This window comes from Aquarana catesbeiana, linkage group LG03 (assembly GCF_042186555.1).
Source record: "Aquarana catesbeiana isolate 2022-GZ linkage group LG03, ASM4218655v1, whole genome shotgun sequence".
In the NCBI taxonomy this organism is placed as follows: domain Eukaryota; kingdom Metazoa; phylum Chordata; class Amphibia; order Anura; family Ranidae; genus Aquarana; species Aquarana catesbeiana.
Window position 1 is genome coordinate 122,423,115 of NC_133326.1, and position 25,077 is coordinate 122,448,191.

At 43.3% G+C, this 25,077-nt stretch overlaps 1 protein-coding gene across 1 annotated transcript; it reads left to right on the plus strand.

Annotated features, from left to right (window-relative positions):
* Window positions 1–6,739: 6,739 nt before the first annotated feature.
* LOC141134470 (C2 calcium-dependent domain-containing protein 4C-like) lies at window positions 6,740–19,658 on the plus strand. The gene is made up of 2 exons (XM_073623995.1): window positions 6,740–6,886; window positions 18,354–19,658. The coding sequence occupies exon 2, from the start codon at window positions 18,430–18,432 to the stop codon at window positions 19,582–19,584; it is 1,155 nt and encodes a 384-aa protein (XP_073480096.1). The 5' UTR covers window positions 6,740–6,886; window positions 18,354–18,429; the 3' UTR covers window positions 19,585–19,658.
* Window positions 19,659–25,077: the final 5,419 nt, after the last annotated feature.

The following is a 25,077-nucleotide window of genomic DNA, read 5'->3' on the forward strand; positions in this document are numbered from 1 at the left end:
TTGACATACGAAGCTAGGGGGTGTCCAGCAAAGTTTATCAGGATCTTAGGTCTTTGGTTGGACTCGCAAGATACCAGTGCCTCTTTGCTTTATCTGATAATCAGCAACCCATTATATTAATAGACAATGTACTGGTGACAAAGCTCAGGATGTTCTTATGTATTCAGGACTATACTTGATATTTCAGGTGTCTGTTATGGTTTTTCCCGCAGGGGAAGCACATCATTAGATATATTGTGTTCTACTCTGGTTTGTTTGCTGTTTTTCCTTTAACATCCAGTTTTGATAACTGTTGTTGGATGCATGCACCTGTAATTTATCATACTGCATTCTGTGCAGTGAGGTAAAAAATCTTCAGCATGCATCTCCCCTCCCCCCCCAAATACATACCTGAGCCCAATCTCGATCCAGCGTTGTGCATGAGAGCTGAGGCTCTCACTGGCTCAGAGCCATTGGCTCCTGCTGCTGTCAATCACAGCCAGTGACTGGGAGGTGGGGCTTGGGAGCAAATATGCATGAATGCCCCCCTATAGCAAGCAGCTTGCTATGGGGGCACTTGCCGGGGGGAAGGGGGGGTGGAGCCAGGAGCACTGGGGGGGGGGGCAGAAGAGGAGAATCAGGGCTGCTTTTTGCAAAACCATTACACAGAGCAGGTAAGTATAACATGTTTATTATTTTAATAAAATAAAAAAAGAAGCTTAAAGTGGAGTTCCACCCAGAAGTGGAACTTCCGCTCATCTAATTCCCCCCCCCCCTCTGGTGCCACAATTGGCACCTTTCAGGGGGGAGGGGGATGCAGATACCTGTCTACTACAGGTATGAGTCACGCCCCTTCCCGCACCCCCAGGCTGTCTCCTGGGAAACACACAGGTCCCAGGAGATAGCGGGGACCACTTAGGACGCACAATGCGACTCGCGCATGCGCAGTTGGGAACTGGGAAGTGAAGCCGCAACACTCCACTTCCTGATTCCCTCACAGAGAATGGCGGCGGCAGCAGCCGAGAGACGAGCGATTGATCGGCTTCGGCTGCCGACATCGCTGGACTCCAGGACAGGTAAGTGACTCCCTCTTTAACAATCACTTTAAAAATGCACAGGTATAACAGTCCCAGATACATTCAGGTTTAAATATTAACCATCCTACATATACTGTATTTGTTATAGTGTCAATACAACGGTATAATGTATTGACACGAGGGTTACACCGATACCGTTTTTCTACCGGCGAATATGCGTACCGATACTTTCGGTCAATTAGTCGCCGATACCGAGTAACGATACCTTTGTGGTATTCTTTTTGCAAAATGAATGGGCTCAAATCACACTGCAGAGAATCACATGTGATTTGAACAGGAATGCGTTGCGATTCCTGTTCAAATCGCATTCGGTATCCCACACCGCTCCTGGTTAACCCAAGCTGAATTCACTATGACAAGCCTGGGTTCACACAGGAGCAGCGGGGTAAACTGCATGCAATTTGGACAGGAATCACACCACATTCCTGTTCAAATCGAATGCAATTCTTTGCAGTGCGGTTTGAGTCCATTCATTTTGTATGGGCTCAAATCACACCGCAAAGGTATCAGTTTTAGGTATCAGAGCATTTGCACGAGTAGGAGCAATTGTGCAAATGCTTAGTATCGATACCAGTATTGGTATTAGTGCACCCCTTATTGAAACTATAGGTAAACATTGGTAAAAATGTAACATAAAAATATATTTTATTCAAAGTGTGTGTGTGTTTTTATTACTACTTTTTCTTACCTGCATGCAGTGGTGAACTAGTTAAGTTTCTCCTCCTAAAGCCTAGTTGAATTAAATCTATGCACCCTTGTAGCATACTTACATAAGAAACTTTTATAAGAATACAAGTTGATAAGACACCCTTGATGGACATTCATTTGTGTCTTTCAAAAATTTTAACTGCCTGTATTTAGAATTATTACTTTATATACTTGTTGGGACTGTGTGTTATCTGAATTACTATCATCCCTTTTGTAAAAGATTTGAAAATGCACCTTCCCCGACCAACATAAAAGCTATTCTCAAACTGGATCATGCTGTTTTCTAATACATTACAAGACATCTGTATTTTTCTGTTCTCCCAAATTGCAAGCTCAGATGTAATTCACATTGGCTCATATTTGTTCTGAGCTCTCCTTCTCTTTAAATGTGGTACCAAGCTGATTAAGTACCTTCCACCTTCCCATCACGCGGTTGTTAAGGTTACTGATGAGGTTGCTTTCATGAGCAAAGTACAGGTTTTCGGCTGCAGCAGATATTATTTCCTTCATGGTGCAGTGGCAGACAACTGCAAGAGAGTGAGCCAGAAATAAATCTCCACATTAATAATCCAAATTTCTAGTGCAGGTTGTGCTTCACAGATTAAGCACATCCTATAGATAAGAGGAATGTATTAGAGTAGATTTAGGCCAGCCATACAAGGAGCATATTTCTTCCCTGCAACCCAAGGTTGCAGTAAAGAAATTAGCCTGATTCCCCCATAAATACAGACAGTGCTGACAGAGGAATCCCTCCTGCTGGGCCATTGTCTTCTCTCGACAGGGGGGCAGGGAAGGGCAGGGGGAATCCCTCCCTGCTGGGAGAAGACCTTGATTATCGCTAGCGGCTATAACAGCCGCTTATGATAATCCCAAGCAAGCCCGGCAGGCTGGTTGTACCCAAATTGATCGATCGAGCAACTTGGTACATTCAGTCTGCCCATTAATGGTTCAAACCATATATGGCCGGCCTTAGACATGCATCTAAATGTCCCTTTCCTGTGAAGCCTGATCTGCATTCGGATTGTGCTTCGGAGGCCATTGGCAGGTGGTGAGAAAGTGTGATTCTACATGATGGGTAAACTTTACCGCAGGTGCAAAGCGAAACATCGTTACTACTACATGAAAACCTCTTTGTCCGCTGCTTATTGCAGCTTAAGGGGGAGAGGTTGGCGGCAGCAAAAATGCAGCTCCACCGTGCTTTTTTGCCACCCCCCCTCCAACTGAACGTTTAAATGAAGCCATATAAATGAAATAAAATAGTGTGATCCCGCGCTACAGCAAAAACATAGAAAATATTCCACTATATGTAATATATCAACCTGCAATGTCTGAAATAAATAAACCTACAGTGTTTCTCATTCCATAATAAACCCAATGTGAGTGTAAAAATAGAAACATAAATAAATCAATCCAAGGGCATGATAATAGTCTCTTAATAAGATCTTCAAAAAAAAAATTTTTTTTTAAAAGTGCGTAATTCAAAAAAAGTGTCTGCAGAAAGAGATCATGCATAAATAATTCCAGTAAAAGCAGTGGGCAGGGAGAGGTATAAATCCAAAAAGTGAGCTCACAGAGCCCTCACCTTCATAGCTTGAAAAATCAGCATGTAGTAGACAGGGATCAGTTCCGTTGTTACCACTTCAACCACCAGGGGGTCCTCTGTTCCACTGTATGCACGACCACCCGAAGTGTCAGTCTAAGCCCATAGATAAGAAATGATCCTGTTGTGCAGATATCAACCACTAGGGGGTCCTCTACTCCACCAAATGGGCCACCTCAAATAGACTTCCCATCCAGGTCCTCATCCGACCTCGTCACCTCCGCTCGAGGGGGGGGCGGGAAGAATGAGGGTAAAAGGCAAAGGGCAGGAGAGAGAAGAAGCTCCAATAGTGTAGTATATCGTAGTAAAAAAGGGTTTATTTCAATAGCAATGTTGGACTCTTACAATAAAATGTTAAAAACAAGCATGAATCAGCAAATAAGGCGTCTGAACGCCACTCTCACGTCACTTCCGGTGCACTTCAACCTACGGCCACTCTCTACGCGTTACGTCATCACGTGACTCCCCTGATGAAGTCACGTGATGACCTAACGCGTAGGGAGTGGCCGTAGGTTGAAGTGCACCGGTAGTGACGTGAGAGTGGCGTTCAGATGCCTTATTTGCTGATTCATGCTTGTTTTTAACATTTTATTGTAAGAGTCCAACTTTGCTATTGAAATAAACCCTTTTTTACTACAATATACTACACTATTCACTATTGGAGCTTCTTCTCTCTCCTGCCCTTTGCCTTTTACCCTCTTTCTTTCCCCCCCCTCGAGCGGAGGTGACGAGGTCGGATAAGGACCTGGATGGGAAGTCTATTTGAGGTGGCCCATTTGTTGGAGTAGAGGACCCCCTAGTGGTTGATATCGGCACAACAGGATCATTTCTTATCTATGGGCTTAGACTGACACTTCGGGTGGTCGTGCATACAGTGGAACAGAGGACCCCCTGGTGGTTGAAGTGGTAACAACGGAACTGATCCCTGTCTACTACATGCTTATTTTTCAAGCTATGAAGGTGAGGGCTCTGTGAGCTCACTTTTTGGATTTATACCTCTCCCTGCCCACTGCTTTTACTGGAATTATTTATGCATGATCTCTTTCTGCAGACACTTTTTTTGAATTACGCACTTTAAAAAAAAAAAATTTTGAAGATCTTATTAAGAGACTATTATCATGCCCTTGGATTGATTTATTTATGTTTCTATTTTTACACTCACATTGGGTTTATTAAGGAATGAGAAACACTGTAGGTTTATTTATTTCAGACATTGCAGGTTGATATATTACATATAGTGGAATATGTTTTTGCTGTAGCGCGGGATCACACTACTCTATTTTAACTGTGAGTGGATTGTGATACACTTTAGGTTCTGCTGCAGACAGCTGTTATTGATTTACTAGACTGCACTTTTATGCACTGTATACACTATATATTGGTGATTCACTTTTGATTTTTTATTTTGGTTTTTAATAGTTCATATACAGCACATTTAGTAGCGCAAAGGCTTTTTCACATTTTTAAAGCCATATAAATGAGTTTCCACTGAAGATACATGGATATTGTACCACAGTTTCTATAATCCCTCACATACTTTTTTTATTGCCAATTTCACACTTGTGATTAGAGCTATATTGCGAATTTTGGATTCCAAATTCAGAAATTTCCTGTGGCCAGAATGACAGATGTTTGCAAATAGCTGTAACTGCTGAGCCTATACAAAGCAATGACAGGCCCACAGCTTTCTGCAAATGCTCGGATGTGAACAGACTTCCATGATTACCTGTGGGTAGGCACAGATGATCATCCCAGGATGCAGAACATTTGTCCCTAACTGCAGCTAATCAGTGGAAGGACCAGTTCACACCAAAATCACACAGGAATGTTCCTATGTGATTCCTGTGTGTTCCCCTGCAGCGCGATTTGGCAGACCATTCGTTTGAATGGGCAGCAAATCTCATTGGATTGCACAAAAAGTAACGCCTGCTCTACTTTTTGAAAAACACATAGCACCAAATTGCATGGTACTGTGATCTGGTGCCCAGAAAGGCACTGCATTTTCAGTCTGCATTTGGGGTGCCGTTAATAATGTATTGACATCCGCAGCAGATTGCAACCAGTGGCGTCTCCAGCTTTCATATTTAGGGGGGGCACATGGGGGACAGGGACAAAAATATACAACTATAGATCTATCTATCTATATTTTATCTATCCTGGGGCCCTTTACCCCTTTACTACGATCCCACAATGGCCCTTTCACATGTTCTGCAGTGAGCTCCCTTCCTACTGTATTGGGCCCCCCCCAGGGTGACAGAAAACAAGAGATATATCTCACCAGCATACCAAGAAAATATAAGGGTACAAAGCAGTGGGAGAACTATCAGGGTTGCAAAGGTTGTCTTGCCTCCGGGCCCTGGTGTTCTGTCACTGTGGGGTTCCCCAGCCCCCTCTTGCTGTCCTGCCCCTGCTATTGATAGCGCTGGTCTGGCATTTCTTGGAATTTACAGGCTGGTTCTCCTGTCCTAAGGATGGGAGAAATCAGTCTGTTTTTTCAGTAACTGAGAGTCCTGGTGGAGTCCTTCCTGCAACTCGCTCTTCTCCCTGCCAATGAGGATGCAGGGGAAGGAGCAGATCGGGCGGCCGTGGTTGTGGGAGCGCTTGCATTATACAGTGTCAGCGAGCAGAGGGAGGGGGGAGGAATCACCCGCAGGAGCTGACTGGGGACGTTCTCCCTCTCAATAGAGACTGTGTTACCCCAGCGGTGGCCTGAGTAAGATGCGGCACATCCGATATGAATACAAACAAAAAGAAATTGCCTTTTTGTAAAAAAAAAAATAAATAAATAAAAAAATTTTTTGGGGGGGGCACATGGTGGGGCCCAGCATAATGTTGGGGGGGTCAGGGCCCCTCTGGCCCCCCCTAGGGTCGCCATTGATTGCAACGGCAGTGCATTTTGAACATGATGTAGGAAACTTGCACAGAACGCGCCTTTCCAGCACCATATTCTGGTGTAAACCATCATGAAGACCGTTTACATTTGAACATCTGCAGGCAGCTGCAGGTCCCGTCAGCCAGTCATTGTTTTGCATAGACTGAGGCTATTCGCAAACCCTTGTCATTCTGGCCGCAGGAATCCTTTGATTCTTAGCCCCAAAATTTGCACTAAAGCCCTAATTACAAGTGTGAATGAGGCCTTACTGATTTATTGATTAAAGTAGATAAATTAAAATAAGAATAAATCATAGTTTTAACAACAGAAGAAAAAAAATCTTGTGTTTGTCAAATGTAGGCTGTAAAAAATCACGATGTAATATTGTCTGTGACAAAGTAAAGTGTATTTAAAGCTTTCAGGTACAGAAGAGGTTAAAATGAGAGATGTGTCACTGGATGGTGCTACATGAGGGGATGTGGTTACATATGCTAATGTTTCTCCATCCTATTGGTCACAGGTTGACTTCTAGCTATTAATAAGGGAACATAAGCCCTTCCTGGAGACTGACCTCACCTCTTATCCTGATACCTGTATCATGGCACCAACCGGCTGTAGTCATCTGGACAGGTAGGTTTTTATAAATCAGTCCTTTCATTATAGTGTTTATCTTTCATTAATGCTTTTATTTTTTGATCAGTGACCAAATATTAGCTACACTAAGCTGTTCTTCACAGGCACTCTATTTTGTAAGGTACGTATATGAAGAATAAAAGGACATTCAGTTTTACAATACTGCTCCTGATTGAGCAAGCTTACAAAGGTTGCCAAGTATTAGGGTTCCTCAATACAGCGAATACAGCTGGCAACCATCCATCCCAGTCTTTAGAAACTTGCATGTGTATTAAAGAAGTGACGTGGTATGTTGGCCTTTAGTGGGTTTAATTCATGCAGGAATTATTTTTTGCCCAGTTGCAGTTTGTATCTCATTTCCAAAGTAGGTTACGCTGAGTTAGTGGTGCTACTGACAGAAGAAAAATCAGAAATCTTTCTTTAAAAAAAAAAAAAACTACATGTCATTGACTTATTTGCAGATATATATCATAATTACTTACTGAATACTCCTAAAATGACCGGGACATCCTAATCCTTAGAAAAAAATAGAAATGAGTAATATGCTCTTTCTTATCTTTTGATTTTACTGCATCCATTACTGGCAGCTGACTCTGCACATTAAGCAGCTTCTACCTTTTGGCTCCCTGGTAACCAATGGACAGATGTACTGTATGCTTTATATACTGCCTCATACAACTAGCTATCTCAGACTTAAAGAGGAATTTCAGTTTTAGTCGTTGCTTTTCCAAATGCAAAATTGCCCAAACTGTTATAGATGTTAAGCAAATGCAACTGCACCAAGAATTAAGTGCACTGTAAAGGCCCATTGTTAACATCATCAGTATATCCTTGCAGTGAATCTTTGTGACCCTTTCTAAAAGAAAAGTAAGAGGTTCTCACCACATCAGCCTATTGGATTAGTTTCATTTGGGTAAGATGTTATCTGATGGTAAGTTATCTTAATGAGAGCATAAGCATAAGAGAATGTTGTTCCTTATATAGCAGGCCCTTCCTTTACCAATTTTCATTGAAAAATAGTGTTCCTTATAAAGCAGCCCCTTCCTTTACCAATATTCATAGGAGAATGTTGTTCCTTATATAGCAGCCCCTTCCTTTACCAATATTCATAGGAGAATGTTGTTCCTTATATAGCAGCCCATTCCTTTCCCAATATTCATAAAATAATGTTCTTCCTTATATAGCAGCCCCTTCCTTTACCAATATTCATTGAAAAATAGTGTTCCTTGTATAGCAGCCCCTTCCTTTCCCAATATTTATAAGAGAATGTTGTTCCTTATAAAGCAGCCCCTTCCTTTACCAATATTCATAGGAGAATGTTGTTCCTTATATAGCAGCCCCTTCCTTTACCAATATTCATAGGAGAATGTTGTTCCTTATATAGCAGCCCATTCCTTTCCCAATATTCATAAAATAATGTTCTTCCTTATATAGCAGCCCCTTCCTTTACCAATTTTCATTGAAAAATAGTGTTCCTTATAAAGCAGCCCCTTCCTTTCCCAATATTCATAAGAGGATGTTATTCCTTATATAGCAGCCCCTTCCTTTAGTTTTACCAATATTCATAAAAGAATGTTGTTCCTTATGTAGCAGCCCCTTCCTTTACCAATATTCATTGAAAAATAGTGTTCCTTATATAGCAGCCCCTTCCTTTACCAATATTCATTGAAAAATAGTGTTCCTTATATAGCAGCCCCTTCCTTTACCAATATTCATTGGAGAATGGTTTTCCTTATGTAGCACTGACTCTCGGTGGAGCTGCTGGTTTAAAGCGGGCTGTTACCTTCACTCTCGATACCTCTGTTTCACTGGCACCGGGTCTAGGGTTCCGTTGAGTTTACCTCTGGACGATATAAGCACCAACACTTGAGTACGTTTTCAATGCTTTATTGAACCAAGTAACGAAGGAAGTAGCAGGAAAGATTCAAGAGGAAAACTGCAGGGAAGCTCAAATACCTTTCTTTGGGTTTCTTTAGAACATCCTTTAAAGTTGAATACTATAATTGAATGCAATCCCCTTTTGCGGGACACGATCTTTGCTCGCCTGGATAGGCCTCTCTCACTTGCCTAGCAGCCAGTACGTAGCACCAACAAAAGTCTCTGCCACAGACTTGCTTGAAACAAACCCGTACGATCCTCTGCCACAGGATGTATTGGTTCACGATGAATGTCAGACACAGTACTTGGACCTCTAAGCCAACCCGGCAGTACTATGCGGTAGGATTACTTTAGGATACGTCCTCTAACCGAGTCACCAGGCCCCTCTCCAGACCAGCACTCTGCATGATCCTTCCATGACGGGTCCTCCCCTGGGATCTCCTCGGTTGTCCAGCTTCTTCATTCTGGATAGACAGCTCAGGACCATTCCTCGGCTGCTGTGGTAGGCCCCAGACAGGCTTCTGGGCCCACCCACGTGCCGCAGCGACGCGGGCCTCCGGAACGGAGGACCACGATGTGGTACTCTAACACATACCTGTCGGCCAGGAGGGCCAGCAGGTGGCTGAAAACGAACCCCTAAACACCCCTAAACATGGCGTCTGTCCCATAAATACCCTCTCCCAGAATGCAACTCGGGGGACCACCTCCACCGAGTTGTCTCCGGGACAGAGGAGCACTCATCCGCTTTAACACGTTGTTTTTCCAACACTCACCGATGGTGACAACGACACCCACCAGCACAATGTGGAACCACACGCAAAGTCAGCCAAGCTGGAACAGAGGCAAATCTAACTTCCTATAATGAGCAATTCACTAAATGTACCTATCAGATGGTAGATCATAAATCTACCAGCGCTACACTTATATAGCAGCCCCTTCCTTTACCAGTATTCATTGGAGAATGTTGTTCCTTATATAGCAGCCCCTTCCTTTACCAATATTCATTGGAGAATGTTGTTCCTTATATAGCATCCCCTTCCTTTACCAATATTCACATAAGCCACAACAACCTACGAACTATTCAGACAGGCGATTAGGCCTCTCCTCTATGCAAAGTTGCTGGCAGATGCGTGTGCATCCACCTTGGAGCTACATGCAGGCAGCCCATAGAAGTGGATGCACACACATCACCAGCACAGGCACAATCTCATGTCAAAGTTTGACATGCAGTCAGGAGCAGGTGCATGGATCAGAATGCAGAGGCTTTGATCCTTTACTGTAATTCTAAAGTAAACCTATCATTTTGTACATTCAGCCAAAGTAACAGGATTATCAGATAGCGCACTCCCTCCCCCACACTCCCCTGCCACCCTGTTGCCTGCCAGAACCCTGTGAAATAGCAGATAATTTACAAGTAGGGGTGCATCTGAACCTCTCTTGACTGTACTTTCACGATGCATCCACAAGGCCAATTGCTAGGACCAAACACCTTCACGTAGAGGCTGCAGGGAAGTGATGATTTGTATTTTTTTTTTTTAAATACACATACAACTGTAGCCCATGCAGGGGCGAGACCAACAGGTCTCATTCATACAAAACAACACACATCATAAGAACTTAAACAAAACAGACTACTAAACTACTACCCCAGCTCAGGAGTATCTAGGCTCAAACATTGGTAAACAGGATACAGATTGAGGCAGTGGCATTGTGACTGGGTGTTCGGTCGAGGGCTATACTTTAACTTGCATTAGCTGGATCGCCGCTTGTTGTAGAGGAATCACCAAGCCAGCATGCCCAAACCTTATTAAATTTATTGGAGCAACCCCTGTTAGCATAAGTGGCTTTGTACAAGGGTAGACTGGCATTACTCAGCAGACCCTTCCAAAATTGGACGGAAGGAGGGGATGATTGCTTTCAGTTCATCGTGATAGCTTTACAAGTGTAAAACAATAAAAGGTTAATGAGTATTCTTCTTGCCACAGTTACTGACAGCTGTTCCACCAGGCCTAACATACAGTATCTCGGGTCACATGGTATATGGAGTTTTGTTGCACATTTAATCACTGTGAAGAGCTCTTGCCAGTATTGTTCAAATAACGGACAGCTCCAAAAGATGTGAAAAAAATCTCCAGGTTGGTGTGTGCATCGCCAACACGATGGGGAATGTGCCACAGACATCCTGTGGAGCCTGTGAGGTGTATAATATGCTCTGTACAAAATTTTATATTGAACCATTTCGTCTCTGGCCGAGACAAGGGGGGGGGGGGGAAATCCCAAATCTCCCTCCAGGCATCCTCATCCAGTCCTGGGATGTCCCCCAACCATTTCCGGTGGAGGGAGGACAACTCAAGACTAGCAGCCACAAGCAGGTAACCATAAAGTTGAGAAGTGGGCTTTCCCAAATCTTTCACTCAGAGGGTAGATTCTAGTTCAGAGTATGATAAAATTACTGGTTGACCCATAAATTGACATCTGAAGGCGTGGGAAGTCTGGAGGTATCTAAAATAGGCATGAGCGGGTACATTAAACTTCGATTGTATACCACTGAAAGAAGACAACTCAGCATTAGTAATGAGATGTTCCAACTTTACAATTTTGTATTTGGCCCAAGCCTGTGGGTTCGGGATAATGTAGAAATGAGGGAGGGGGTATGTGGAGAGAAAGAATTTGGCTGAGGCATCTGCAGAGCCTCACATTTGTTTCCCACACCTTTATGGTAATGTACATGGAAGGAGTGAGGTGATGTGGGGACTTTCCCTAAACAACAGGCTTTGTAAGGTCTCCAGGGAATTAACAATTGCTGCCTCCAGCACCACAGCAGAGTAAGTAAGATCAGGCTGAAGCAACCACTGGTTGGGTTGCCAGAAAATATATATAACAGTCGGGTAGAGCCAAAGAGATAAAATATTTCTATCTAGGTGGATTAGATCCCCAGATAAAGGACAAGAAGAGTTGCTTAATAGAGTTAAAAAACATTTTTTGAGAGCCACTGGGGGAATTTCTAAAAATACACGTGAGAACCTTCATTTTGAGGAGGTTAATGCGTCAAATTAGTGAGAGGGGTAGATTGTTCCATGCCTTCAGTTTAGTCTTACCCCAGCTATCACAGGGTCTAGGTTGAATTTCACAAAGTCCCTACTATGTCTGGATACCACAATCCCTAGGTAGGTAAAGTGGTCAACCCACTGCAGTGGGAGAGAGACGGGTGAGGAAGATCTAGCCCCCTCGTCCACCGGAAACAGCAGGGACTTGTTATAATTAACACGTAAACCCGTGAAGGTTGAGAAGGTATTCATAATTGTGAGGGCACCCTGCAGAGAGGCACCAGCGTCATTCAAAAAAAGCAATAAGTCATCGGCATAGAGAGCCACCCTCTCCTCCAGCCAACCCACCTGAAGGCCGCGAATCTCAGGCGAAATTCTGAGGGCTTCAGCGATGGGTTGCATGGCCAAGGCGAAGAGGGCCGGGGAGAGAGGAAATCCCTGTCTTGTACCCCTCTGCAAAGGAAAGGGGTCGATAGCAAGCCTTTTAGCCATATGCTTGCCAGGGGGCCCGCAAAGATTTCCCAATTTCAGTGGGAATACCATCCTCCTCATTACCTCCCATAGATATGCCTACTCCACAGTATTGATCGCCTTTTCCATATCTAGTGCGGCTATTGTTCTAGTACCCTGGTTTGTGCGAAGGGCATAGATATTGGAAAATAAGCAGCGTATGTTAATATCTATGGACCTACCAGGGAAGTGGTAATTTAAAGTGATTTTATACCTCTGAAATTTAAAATATCCTTTTATATGCACATGCCTCAATCAAAAGCACTGAGTGTGATTTCTGTGCAATCTCCTTCCTATCCTTCTGCTATCTGCATGAGTCATTTCTGACAGACTGTGCTAATCAAGGGGGACAGAGGAAGGAAGCTCCAGCACTCAGTCTATGATTGACATCCTCAGCTGTGCATGTTTCCCTATGAGATTGTGTAGAGGGGGGTGTCTCTTCCCTCCACTTAGGTCTCAGATTACACGCAGCTTTCTTTTCTGAGTTGTGCAGTATGTGACATCAGATATATGCAAAAAAAATTCCCTGCCCGCCGCCTCTGGCAGCTCAGAAATGTGCAAATTCTGGACTTGAAACAGATGTACAGAAGAGAGTGCTGCATGTATGATTTGTTGATGATTTGTTTCTTCTCTGTTAATCACCTGAGGCTTGTAAGGGTTTACAATACATTTTAAGTACTAGTACCAGAGGAAGTGATCTATCATTAAAAGCTGTCACCCTTTACTAAAGGACAGCTTCCCTCAAGTTATCCCAAGAGTCTCTAGAGAGTGTATGATAAATCTACAAGTAAAAAAAAGTGTGCTACTGTATTTTACACTGTGAAAGCACAATTTAGCACATAGCACTGTTAACCACTGTTATGTGAGAAGAGCAAAAACTAGCTTTCTCTAGGGACAACTTGTTCTTTACAGCTTTCCTTCTCAATGTAACTCACATAGTAAAATATGTATCATCAAACCTAATCTGAAGAGCTTCCCTGTAGTGTTTATGGCCCTGCCCGGCATTGCACAGCCTTTCACTGAAGCCTCATTCACACCATCTGCAGAGATGTGAGTTTTTCTGTACCTGTTTTTGCAAAGGCACAAAGAAAATTATAGTTCTTTATGTGCCCTTTTCTCAACAAAACACTGGTATCATCAAGTGTAGTATCTGTTCTTATCAGTGTCCAATAGGGGTGCTATGCCATCATTCTGGCCTTATGGGGGGCTTGAATGGCTGGCTATATAGTATCCCTGCTGGTATGATGGGGGCTCTGAAGGTTAGTACTGGCTGGAACAGAAAACTAGACGGCCACAGGCAGTTGGGGCACAGGAGTAATTTCCTCGGGAAAACAGGATGGGCCCAGTTCTTCCTGATTTGAATGAATCTACTTTGTCTAGCCATGGCTGGGAAGGGAGAGAGTCTGCGGTGTCTGTGCCCCCTGGGAGTGGTCGTCCTAGGGGTGATCTTAGAAACACTTGGGTGTGGGACCTCTCGGTGTGAACAGGCAGATCACAGGTCACAACACTAAAAGCATTTTCTGCCTTGCGCCCTCATGGGCTAGGCTTTCAGGCTAACTCCGGGGCAATTTTTGCTAGCAGGCCTCAGGGCCTAGCCAGTGCACATTGCACAGACACTTTATTTATTTTAATTCATTTTTCTCCTCACGTTTGTCACCTTCACTTTTGTGTGTGTTTTTCTTACTGGATGAACGTTGTGAGTCCTTGGGCTGGGGGGGGGGGGGCGGATGTGTGGCCATCAGGTTCCTTCCCCCTTCGAACCTTGAGGGTCTCTCTTTGGGAGAGCCCCTCGACCCAGTACTTGGTGGTTGGCTTCAGCTGGCCATGAGGAGAGGGGTCCGCTAGGCCTTCTGGTTAGGTGGACCAAGTTGTACCCTTTTCCTTGTCAGGAGCCTTGTGCCCAGGGGTTCAGGGAAAGGTCCTACTTCTTCAGGCGGTGGACAAAAGCGCATTCTTAAGTGCACTTTTTAGTGTGTGTTCACTTGCACATTTTTTGTACACTAATGCCGCGTACACACGAGCGGACTTCTCATCTGCCAGAACTCCGAAGGAGTTCCGACGGAGTTCCAACGGAGTTGCGACAGAGTTCCAACGAAATACACTTGCCTACACATGATCACGCCAAAGTCCGATCGTTTCGAACGTGATGACGTACGACCGGACTATAATAAGGAAGTTCATAGCCAGCAGCCAATAGCCGCCATTGAGTCCTTTTTTGTCCGTCGGACTAGCATACAGATGAGTGGATTTTTCGATCGGACTCGAGTCCGCCGGAAAGATTTGAAACATGTTCTATTTCTAGGTCCGTTGAAATTTTCGACAGAAAAGGTCCGATAAAGGTACAATGAAGCCCACACATGATCGGAATGTCCGACGGAATCGTTCCATCGAACCTTTTCTGCCGGACAGTCCGCTCATGTGTACGCGGCATTAGTGATTTTTCTTTTTTAGCACCACCGCAGATTCAAAAAAAAAAAAAAAAAATGGTATGTGCAGGTTTTTTCTCTGCAGAAACGTGTATGCAGTTTTCTGTGCAGAAAAAAAGCCTCACATGACATCAGCATTATGGTGTGAACAGGGCACATAGAGAACTATTGTTTTTTATTGTACCCTTGCATGTTACATATTACAGCACAGAAAACAAAAACTCACGTGACAGCAGGCTGTTCTGGCTGGGGTCTGTCAGTGTTTACTCAAGTGTGAAATAAAAGTTATCACGTTTAAATGCTAAACTAGCTTGATGAGTGAAAGACAATATCTGTCAGTGTTTTCATCCTCACTTGTTTTTTTTAAAACCAAGGAAACGTAGGTTTGGATGGAGTATAAAAAAATTCATTGTTTGTAGTCTCTGTCCCAATGCAGAAATTTCCCTTCACTTTCTGCTCTGGAGCTTCAACAGGAAGTAAGAGGAAAAGTGAGAGGAATTCCTTGTCACTAAGATATTTGTGCTAATTTTGGCTTTCCCCTCACTTTTTATCTTGATGACAATGGTCATTAAAACATATAGAAAGGGTGAATTTACCCAGCAGGGACACAGCAATAAATGTTTGACAGGGGGTTTTACTCTTCCATACTCTATCCAAAAAGATAAAAAGGGGAAATAAAATGTATACGTCTTTCTGATCTATGGAGAATCATGCAGTCCTATTACACAATTTTTCTGATCTTCTACTTATTGGGCTTATCTTTATGCATACATTCATGAGACTTTTAAACAATGCTGTTTGCAAATGCATTTGGTTTGGAAATCAGTTCACTTAGTATTAGGCAACACAGACAAACTTTCTTAAAGTGGTTCTAAAGCCAGAAGGTTTTTGACCTTAATGCATTCTACACATTAAAGTAAAAAACCTTCTGCGTGAAGCTCCCCCCAGCCCCCCCTTATACTTACCTGTGCCCCATCTTGATCCAGCGCGATATGCATGAGACCAGTGCCTCTCCCATGTCTCTCCCTCCTCATTGGCTCACACAGCAGACAATGTCCATTAACAGTAACGCGGTTCGGTAGTGAGGATGCTCAAGTGCTCCCATAGCAACAGGCTTGCTATAAGTTGCACTCTGCAGGGGGATGAGTCAGGATCGCTGGAGAGGAACCCAAAAAGAAGAGAATTGGGGCTGCTCAGTGCAAAACCATTATACCACATATACCGCAAGTATAACTTGTTTTTATTTTTTTTTAAATTACAACCATTAGAATCACTCTAAGTTTTACAAGTAAAAGTAAGGTCCAGTATATTATCATTATTATTATTATACAAGATTTATATATGGCACCCAGTTTGCGCAGCGCTTTACCATATAACGGAAGACAATACAGCAACAGTACAATTCAATATAAGAGGGTTAGGAGGGCCCTGCTCCTGCAAGCTTACAATCTAATAGGGATGGGCTGGTGGAACAAAAAGCAATAGCTGTAAGTGATGAACTGATGGGAGAAATAGAAGATTTGGTTATTAGCTGAAGGCAGGATAGGCTTCCCTGAAGAGATGGTGGAGAAAGTAGAGAGGTAAAAGTAGAGAAGAGTCGTCGAGGACTGGAGGACAGAGTAATAATGAGATTGACAAACTAGGCTTGTTTGGCAGCATGGAGGGAGGAATTGTATTTTAAGAAGGTGGATTTACTTTATATCGGGTGAATGCTTGCTGGGATATGTTTTTTTGCCACAGTCGCTCCAGCGTGCGGCTATGTCTCTTATAATTTCTGGTGTCGTCAGTCTGCTAAGGTTGTAGTGTTTGGGGCCTGATACTTTGTGCAGTGAGAGGAGCAAGGGAGTCCAGTGTGGATGAAAGTGAACTGTTGTAGACAGAAGTGGCCAGGTCAGCGCATGACAGGGATGTGAATTTGTTATAGAAGTGGTCAGTTGCAGAGTAGAAAAGAGAACGGAAAAAGTCGCAAAGGTTTCTGCACAAAATTTTTTCTGCTTGGATGGACAGGTGGCTGGAGACAAGGACATTGTGAAAGTGATGAGGTTGTGGTCAGAGAGAGGAAAGTGTGTTGGTGAGGTTGTAGGGGGTGCAAAGATGGGAGAAAACAAGGTCAATGTTATTAACATCAGTGTGAGTGGAGGACTGTGTTTATTGTGTAAGGTCAAATGATGAGGGTAAAGCCTGGTACACACTACAGTTTCTTTTTGTGAAAACTGGCAGCTCCGGTCAGGAGCCGCTGTACTAACCATGCAACTTAGTCCAGTGATCTCCCCCACTGAGCTGTTATGTTCTGACAGGGGGATGCCCCCTCCCCCGCCAGAACACTCCAATCAGCGCTCTCTTCCATTGGCTGAGAGCGCTGATCGGTAATCGGTCAGCTGCTAGCTTTCCAGCATGCACATCTGACAGAATCCGGTCTCACAGACCGACATACACACGGGCAGAATGACGGCAGGTAATTTTTGTACCTGCAAATGTCTCCCGACATTCTGCCCATGTGTACGGGGCTTTTGTTGAAAAGTTGAGATGTATCTGGGCTGTTAACATTAGTGGGATGTTAAAATCACCAAGAATGATAGTGAGTATTTCAGAGGAGAGAAAGTAAGGTAGCCAGGCAGAGAAGTCATTAAGGAAGCCTGACACCGATCCAGGAGGCTGATAGACTGCAATCCTTAGAGAAATGGGAGAAAACAGACACATACAGTGAGTCTGAAAAGAAGAGAAGGCTAGAGGGAGGGGTAGGAAAGACTTGAAAGGTGCTCAGTGGGGGTAGAAGCAATCCAGATCCACCTCCTTTCCGTACACTGATTCTGGGTGAGTGAATCCAGTGGAGGCCTCAGTGGGAGAGGGCCGCAGGAGAGGCTGATGCTTGAAACCAGGTTTTTGTGACAAAAGGTCATGAACAGAGGTGAGCTTGTTGCAGATGGAGCTGGCATTTCAGAGGGCACATGAGAAGAGGTGGGGGGTTTGGTAGCAGGGGGATTGAGAATAAACTGAGTAGATTGCAGCTAATGCTGAAGGAAGGAGGGTACCTGGTGTGGAGGTGAGATAGTGGAGGATTCGGGGAGATATTCCCAGAGGTTAGGCGAAGAAGGAGGGTGAGGATTGTAAGATAGGAGTGGGATATATATGAGTGCATATACCTCCCTGTCCTGAGTATTTGGGTGGGCGGTTGGGTTAAGCATTTGCAGGAGGTGATGAAAACAGTAATAGGGAGAGGGTAGAAGTGTGGGGGATATGTACAAGTTTTGTTTTGGAGAAGAGGGGTAAAAAAAATGAGAATTTGAGAACAGAGGTTACTAGTATGAGAAGGAAGAGTAGAGGGGCATATTAAAGGGTAGAGCGAATAGGAATCATACTTGTAATAGATGCTTTCCAAAGTGGTGGTTTGCGGTAGGTCCAGAGTGGAGCAGAGTTCTTTGTGGGTATCTTCTTGCTGCTTTCATTATCCGGCTTTGGTTAAACTGCTGTGTTCAACTGCTGATCACTCCTGCAGAAAAATCACTCCTGTAGGTAAAAATTCCCTGACTGTGATTAAGCCCCCCTATCTGTATAATTTTGTGCACCATTTTAATCAGTAATTTTTTGACTTTTTTTTTGCAGCATGCCCACACTCTTTCTGCAGGGTACATGTCGATGTCACTGAATGGTTCTTGGCTGTTAAAGTTTTACGAAGACAATGGTTGGAAAACAAACACAGAGACCTCATCCTCATACGTTCACAAATGTTTTAACACCAGAACGAATACCTGAATTTTGCATACCTCCCAGGCATCAAAGCCAGAAAGACCTAAAAGTAAGTCCTCATTATCTGTCCATCCCTGACCTCAGTAGCTCAATATTCGAAGCAATAAAGCCTTATTCTTTTGATGCACATATTATCCAAGTGGATAGTGTTGAAGAATCTCTTGAAGAAGATTATACTAATGCTGATCCTCAATCACAGGCTGCTCTGTCCTTACCCCATCTCCTAAAAGCACCTACCTGCTATGGGTTTTGCACCTTGTTGGAAAGCCCCAACACAAGAAGAAAAGAGTCACTGTTTCACAATGATCCTGCTAATCCACCCATTCTGCTACCTCGATCTCGATCTAATACCATTTCCTGCAGAGAAACAACTTCACATAATAAGTTCACTACAAAATCAAGGCCTCTGCGACGTTCTGGTACTTTAGATAGTGATACAACTTCATCCACTGAATCATCACCTTTAAGCTCCCCTCTTCTTTACAGATCCCTCCCTATGTCCCTGTTAAAAGCTTTTAACCAAGAAAAAATTTTCTCCAGAGCTTTGAAGGTTAGATGCAAATCTTCTTTCAGGAATAACTCAGTGTCCACTGATGAAGACAGCTCAACAGACAGCAGCCCATGTGTCACCAGAAGACCTTCCGAAGAGTGGACACTGCATCCTCCTACATATTCACACCCTGGTCTGTTGTTACCTCTGAAGCAATTCCCTATGGATAACACTTTAACCTTGGACACAGGAGGAATATTGCGTTTGTCCACTGAATACAGAGCTGAAAGCCTAAGGCTCCGTATACGACTTGTGAGTGCCGAGGGACTTTACAGAGAGTCTGTAGATTCCAAACATATCAACTGCAGTATTTCCTTATCAATTGTACCTGGGAAAAACCAAAAGCAAAGAAGTACCTTGATCAGAGGAAGCCGAAACCCAATCTTTAATGAAGATTTCTATTTTGAGGGCCTTGAAGCCGAAGATCTTATCCAGAAAACATTGAAAATTAAAGCTATAAATAAGGGATCTGGTGTACGAAGAGAAACTATCCTAGGGAGAAGCAAACTCCACCTTCTCAGTGTTCTAGTGCTCTAAGAGATGTACATTATCTATTTGGTTGGTACTGAATCATTTTGAATTAAAAGCAAATAAAGCACAAAAATGTCATACACTGATCGTGTGTGTATTTGTGTTCTGTCTGCACAGCCTCTAAAGCCTCATGTATTTGGGCAGCTGTGTCTAAGTCAATGTGCCACTCACATTGTGGTATTTAGATTTGTACTTTGGAGCAGCATTTGGGAGCGGTAAAAATCTGCATTTTGAGAGAAGCGCACTGGCATAAATTATGCATAAACACAGGTAAATGCGCTTAGATTTGCGTGAACACAAGTGTAAATTAATTTCAATTGCTAGAACAAATGAATATTCCAGCAAAGAGGATGAGTTGACTTGTATATGCAACTAAATGCCATATGCATGCAAACGCAAAACAAGCATTTTTTTACACTGGATTTTTCTTCCTTATGAAGGAAGCCTAAACCGAGCATATCAAACCCAAGGGAAACAGCGGAGCAAATTGAATGGAATGAACTTGCAAGGGGCCACATTTTATTCTACTAATATTATATATATTAAATAATTTAATTAATATTATAATATTAAAGTGATGTCATTTTATTGTAGAATTACCTAGGTGTTAGTTAATTCTACAATAAAATGACGTCACTTTAATATTTAGAATTGTAGTGATAATTGTGATATTAATTCTTAAGAAAGGCTAATAAGACATTTTATAAAGCATTCAGCTAAAAAAAAATATATGTAGGGAAGTGTAGCCTCAGTTAAGCCTAGTACAGACGGGGCAAATGTCAGGCGGCATAGACCGGTCCAATAGAAACAAGCTGACATTCAGCCCGTGTGTGCCGCAGCCAGTCCGACAGGCCAGCTTCTGTTGAAGGGGCATGGCCGAAAAAGGTCTGCCAACCACCTCCCTATCAGCGCTCTCAACCAATGGCTGAGAGCGCTGACTGGAGTGTTATGGCAGGGGGCCCCTCCCTGTGTCAGAACACAATAGAATAGCAAGAGAGATCGCTGTAGTAACATCTGGTAGTTAGTACAGCAGCTCCAACCTTAGCTGGAAGTTTTTTTTTAGTTCTGCCTGCTGAGTTGAATGGAAAAAGACTTGTAGTGCGGCGTACTAGGCTTTGGAGTCTTATTAAGTTTAAATTTCCAAACTGGCTGCAAGGCATTCAGTCAAAAAAAAAAATAAAAAATATCAATTTGACCTGATTGATCTATATATTTATTTTGTACATAGTAATCTTTGCTTTGAAAAAATGCAGTTTGGCACCATGTCTTTGAAAAATTGGCAAACAGTATATAAAATGTTATTCTACTAATGCCACTGTAGGTATACAGAGATTCATGGCAGCACTTACACTAACTTTGATTGCAGTGTTCTTATGACATCATACTGAGTGACCTGTAAACATTTTAAGACTGTCACATACCTGATTAGTGAGCCCGATGTGAAGAGGAAGGCTTCTTGTAAAGCTCTGGGGGGCCATTGGTATTGAGACAGCTGCCACGGGAGCATGACGAAGTATGAATGCCTGTGATCAGTTCAGCAGTCTGTGTGGGCAACAGCAGTCAGCGGGTGGATGTGGCAGCAGAAGGGGCTGGTGGCAGATGAGCTGGCACATGGCTTGGCTGGCCACAGACTGTGGATATGCAGAAGGAAGCAGGAACCAGATGTGAACTTGCTGGACTGAAGAGCTGTAGCAGGCTGGATGAGCAGGATGCAGGGTCAGACAAGCTGGGTTGGTAATGGTCAGGCAGGTCAGGCATAGATGGCAGGCAGCAGGATAGTCGGGTCACAAGCCAGGTCAGCAACGTGAGATAAATCAGGCAAGAACTAACTGCTAAAACCAACAGATACTATTCTGTACTACTCCTCCTGGACATCTCTGCTTTTGACACAGTGAACCACCCCGTCTTCCTCAAAAACCTCCACTCCTTTGGTCTCCGTGACTGTACTCTTTGCTGGTTCTCATCCTGCCTATCCCACCGCACCTTCAGTGTTACAATTCTACTTCCTCCTCTCCTCTTCCTCTCTCCGTCGGGGTCCCCCAAGGCTCTGTTCTTGGACCTTTCCTATTCTCAATCTATCCTCCTCCCCGGGTCAGCTGATAGCCTCCAATGCCTTTCAATATCATTTCTACGCCAATGACACCCAAATCTATCTCTCTGCCCCTCAGCTCACTACATCAGTCTTCTCATGCATCACCAATTTATTAACAGATATATCAGCTTGGATGTCACACCACTTCCTCAAACTCAATCTATCCAAATCTGAGCTCATAATATTTCCTCCCCTACGTGTCTCTTCCCCTGATCTCTCTGCCAAAATCAACAGCTCAACTACCAACCCCCCCCCCCCATGCCAAGGTCGTAGGTGTAATCCTGGACTCTGAACTATCCTTTTGGTCCCACGTCCAATCAATGTCCTAAGCTTGCCGTCTCAACCTCTGCAACATCTCCAAGATATGCCCCTGCATAACCAATGACACCACAAAGCGTCTAACTCACTCCCTAATCATCTTCTGCTTGGACTACTGCAACTCCCTCCAAATTAGCTTTAAATAGGCTATCCCCCTTCAGTCTATCATGAATGCTGCTTCCAGGCTCACTTTACAAACCGCACAGTGTCTGCTACCCCTCTCTGCCAATCCCTCTATTGGCTTCCTCTCACCCAACAAATTAAATTCAAGATGCTAACAATAACTTACAAAGACATTCCCAACTCTGCCCCCAGCTATATCATTAACCTAGTCTCAAAATGCCAACCAAATTGTTCTCTTCGTTCCTTCCAAGACCTCCTGCTCTCTAGCTCCCTTGTCACCTTATCCCATGCTCGCCTCCAGGACTTCTCCAGAGTCTCTCCCCTCCTCTGGAACTCTCTACCCAAATCTGTCTGACTATCTCCTACTCTGTCCACTTTCAGATGATCCCTGAAAACTCACCTCATCAGGGACGCCTATCTGGCCCCCACCTAACAACTGTACATTTATTTTCTCCATCAGCCCAATCCCCACGGTTATTACCTTTTGTATCTCTTGACCTTCCATCTTAGGTTGTAAGCTCTAGCTAGCAGGCCCGCTGATTCCTACTGTATTAAATTGTATTGTAATTGTACTGTCTACCCTTATATTGTAAAGCGCTACGTAAACTGTTGGCGCTATATAAATCCTGCATAATAATAATAGTAGTAAAACAAAAGAACACGAGGCAGAAGCAGAACCCAGAGACTAGCCGAGGTCAGGGCAGGAAGCAGACAAACAAAGGTCAGGAACAAGTCGGGTCAGGATCAGATGTCAAATACAGGAATCATGAACGAGCACACAGAAGCTGTAGACCAAACAGCAGTGAGGCAATACTGACGGCCTGTTTAAACAGCCTGTTTGGCGTAAACATTGGTGACAGGCGTGTGCCTGGATGAGCAAGTGCGCATGCTCGTGGACAAGTGTGCGCTTATGTCCACGTCCATGCACATCTGCTCAGCCAGTTGCCGGCCTGCGCATGCACATATTTATGCACTGGGAAACTTCATTTGTGCTATGGGCAAGCCTTTCCTGACAAAGACACAGCATTAAAAGTTTCTTGAAATTGGAAAATATTCCTGATTAAAGTCATTGGTTTTACATGTTTGTATTTAAATGATTTATGATAATCTTCTTAGAATTAGGGCCTTTGTAAGCAGGGTTTGTTCACCTCAGAAATGCTTTTCCCTCATTTAAGTCAACAGGAATTTAAAGCAGGTTATTGCAGCTTAAAAGGAGGTCAACTGCAGGTCAGATGGTGATCAATTGCAGGTCAGATGGTGATAAATTACAGGTCAGATGGTGATCAACTGCAGGTCAGATGGTGATCAATATGCAGATATAGACTTCTGACTTTTCCTAATTGATCTACTGGAGCCATTGACTAAAATTTTAAGAAGTAGGTCAGCGATAGCAGCTCTTAATCATGACAAATTACTTTAACCTTAACACCCCATCTCTCCAACACTTACTGTATCCCGTAATATTTGCCCTTAACACTCCTACCCCAACACTTAATGCCTAAGACTCGGTTCACACTAGCCGACTCCAAAGTTGCATGATTTTCAGTGCAACTTTGGAGTTATACTTTGATACGATTTTGAAGTGACTTTGATAAGGCTTTTACAAAGTAGGTTGAAAGCAGTGCAGGAAACTTTTCTGAAGTCGCAGCAACTTCAGTAGTGTCAATAGGAATGGCTCTCACAGAGATACATGGCATTTCACATGGCATTTCATATGTCCTGCGACTTTGGTTATCAAAGTGGGATCCTTAGTTGCAGGAGTGTGAACCGAGCCTAATCCATGGAATCCCTAAGCCTAAACTAACCTAACCCCTAGCAGTAAATGTTGTCCTCTTATGCTGTATTCATACCTTGTCCTATGCTAAGAGCATGAGGATCTATAGTAAGACCATGAGGGCTAGTGTGAACGTAGCCATAGGGTTAGTGTTTATGGACAAATGTGTGCTCTCAGGTGCATTCAAGATCAGCTCAAAACACATCTGAAATCATTCAGGGTGCCTTCTCAGGTACATCTGACCTGCAATTTATCACCATATGACCAGCTGACCTGGTCATATGAGCATATTAGAGAGGCATATTTATAAAATAATGAATGTGACTTTTAGCAAACAATTAATAAGTGGGAAGTGATTGGATACCTAGAATTGGCGTCCTATGAACCTGCCCCTTGAAGGTGAACAAGTAAAAAAAAAAGGGAAAAATTCATGAACATATATCACTGCAAAAAAACGCATATATTGTTGCACATATAGCAAGCTAAAAAGAACATTAGGGATAGTGTTCCCAACACCAAAACAATTCTTATAAAAGCATTTTTTTGGTGTTGGGAACACTATCACTAATGGACTTTTTAGCTTGCTATATGTTCAACAATATATGTGTTTTTTTGCAGTGATATATGTTCATGATTTTGGTTCATGATATATACTGTATATTCACTTGTATATGCTCAGCGCCACCTTTTATATATTTTTTCCAATTAATAAGTGGGGAAGCAATCACTGTCATTGAAAATACACATAAAAGGAAGATTCACCTTGGGGGTGTTCAGCTTTGAGCACTCACAGGAGAATAATTTGGTGGCCCAGTACACAAGCCACAACAGATTGTGGGTGTGGCAAAATTGCCTATACAGTTGAAGGGGCTTAAAACTTGAGTCTACTCTATTTATAAATGATAACATATGCTACAGTCCTTGTTCCTAAAAAATATTCTTAAATGATTGTGCCACAACTGAAGACAGTAAAAGACACTTACAAACCTCAGACCAACCATTTTTAAGAAAGGAAACACTTCTATTACCTATGTTTTCTGCACACACCCTTCCTTGAAAAAGAACTTTGTTAACATAGTCAATGACTGCTTAGACCCCTTTCACACTAGTGCTAAAGGGCAGCTTGTTTTAGTGGCGCTTTAATGCTGTTTAAGCGGCACTTTTGTGCCTCTTTTCGGCCACTTGTGGAACA

Bases quoted from the DNA above. Each gene is read 5' to 3' on its own strand.
- LOC141134470 (XM_073623995.1), top strand. From the start codon at position 18,430: ATGGTTGGAAAACAAACACAGAGACCTCATCCTCATACGTTCACAAAT.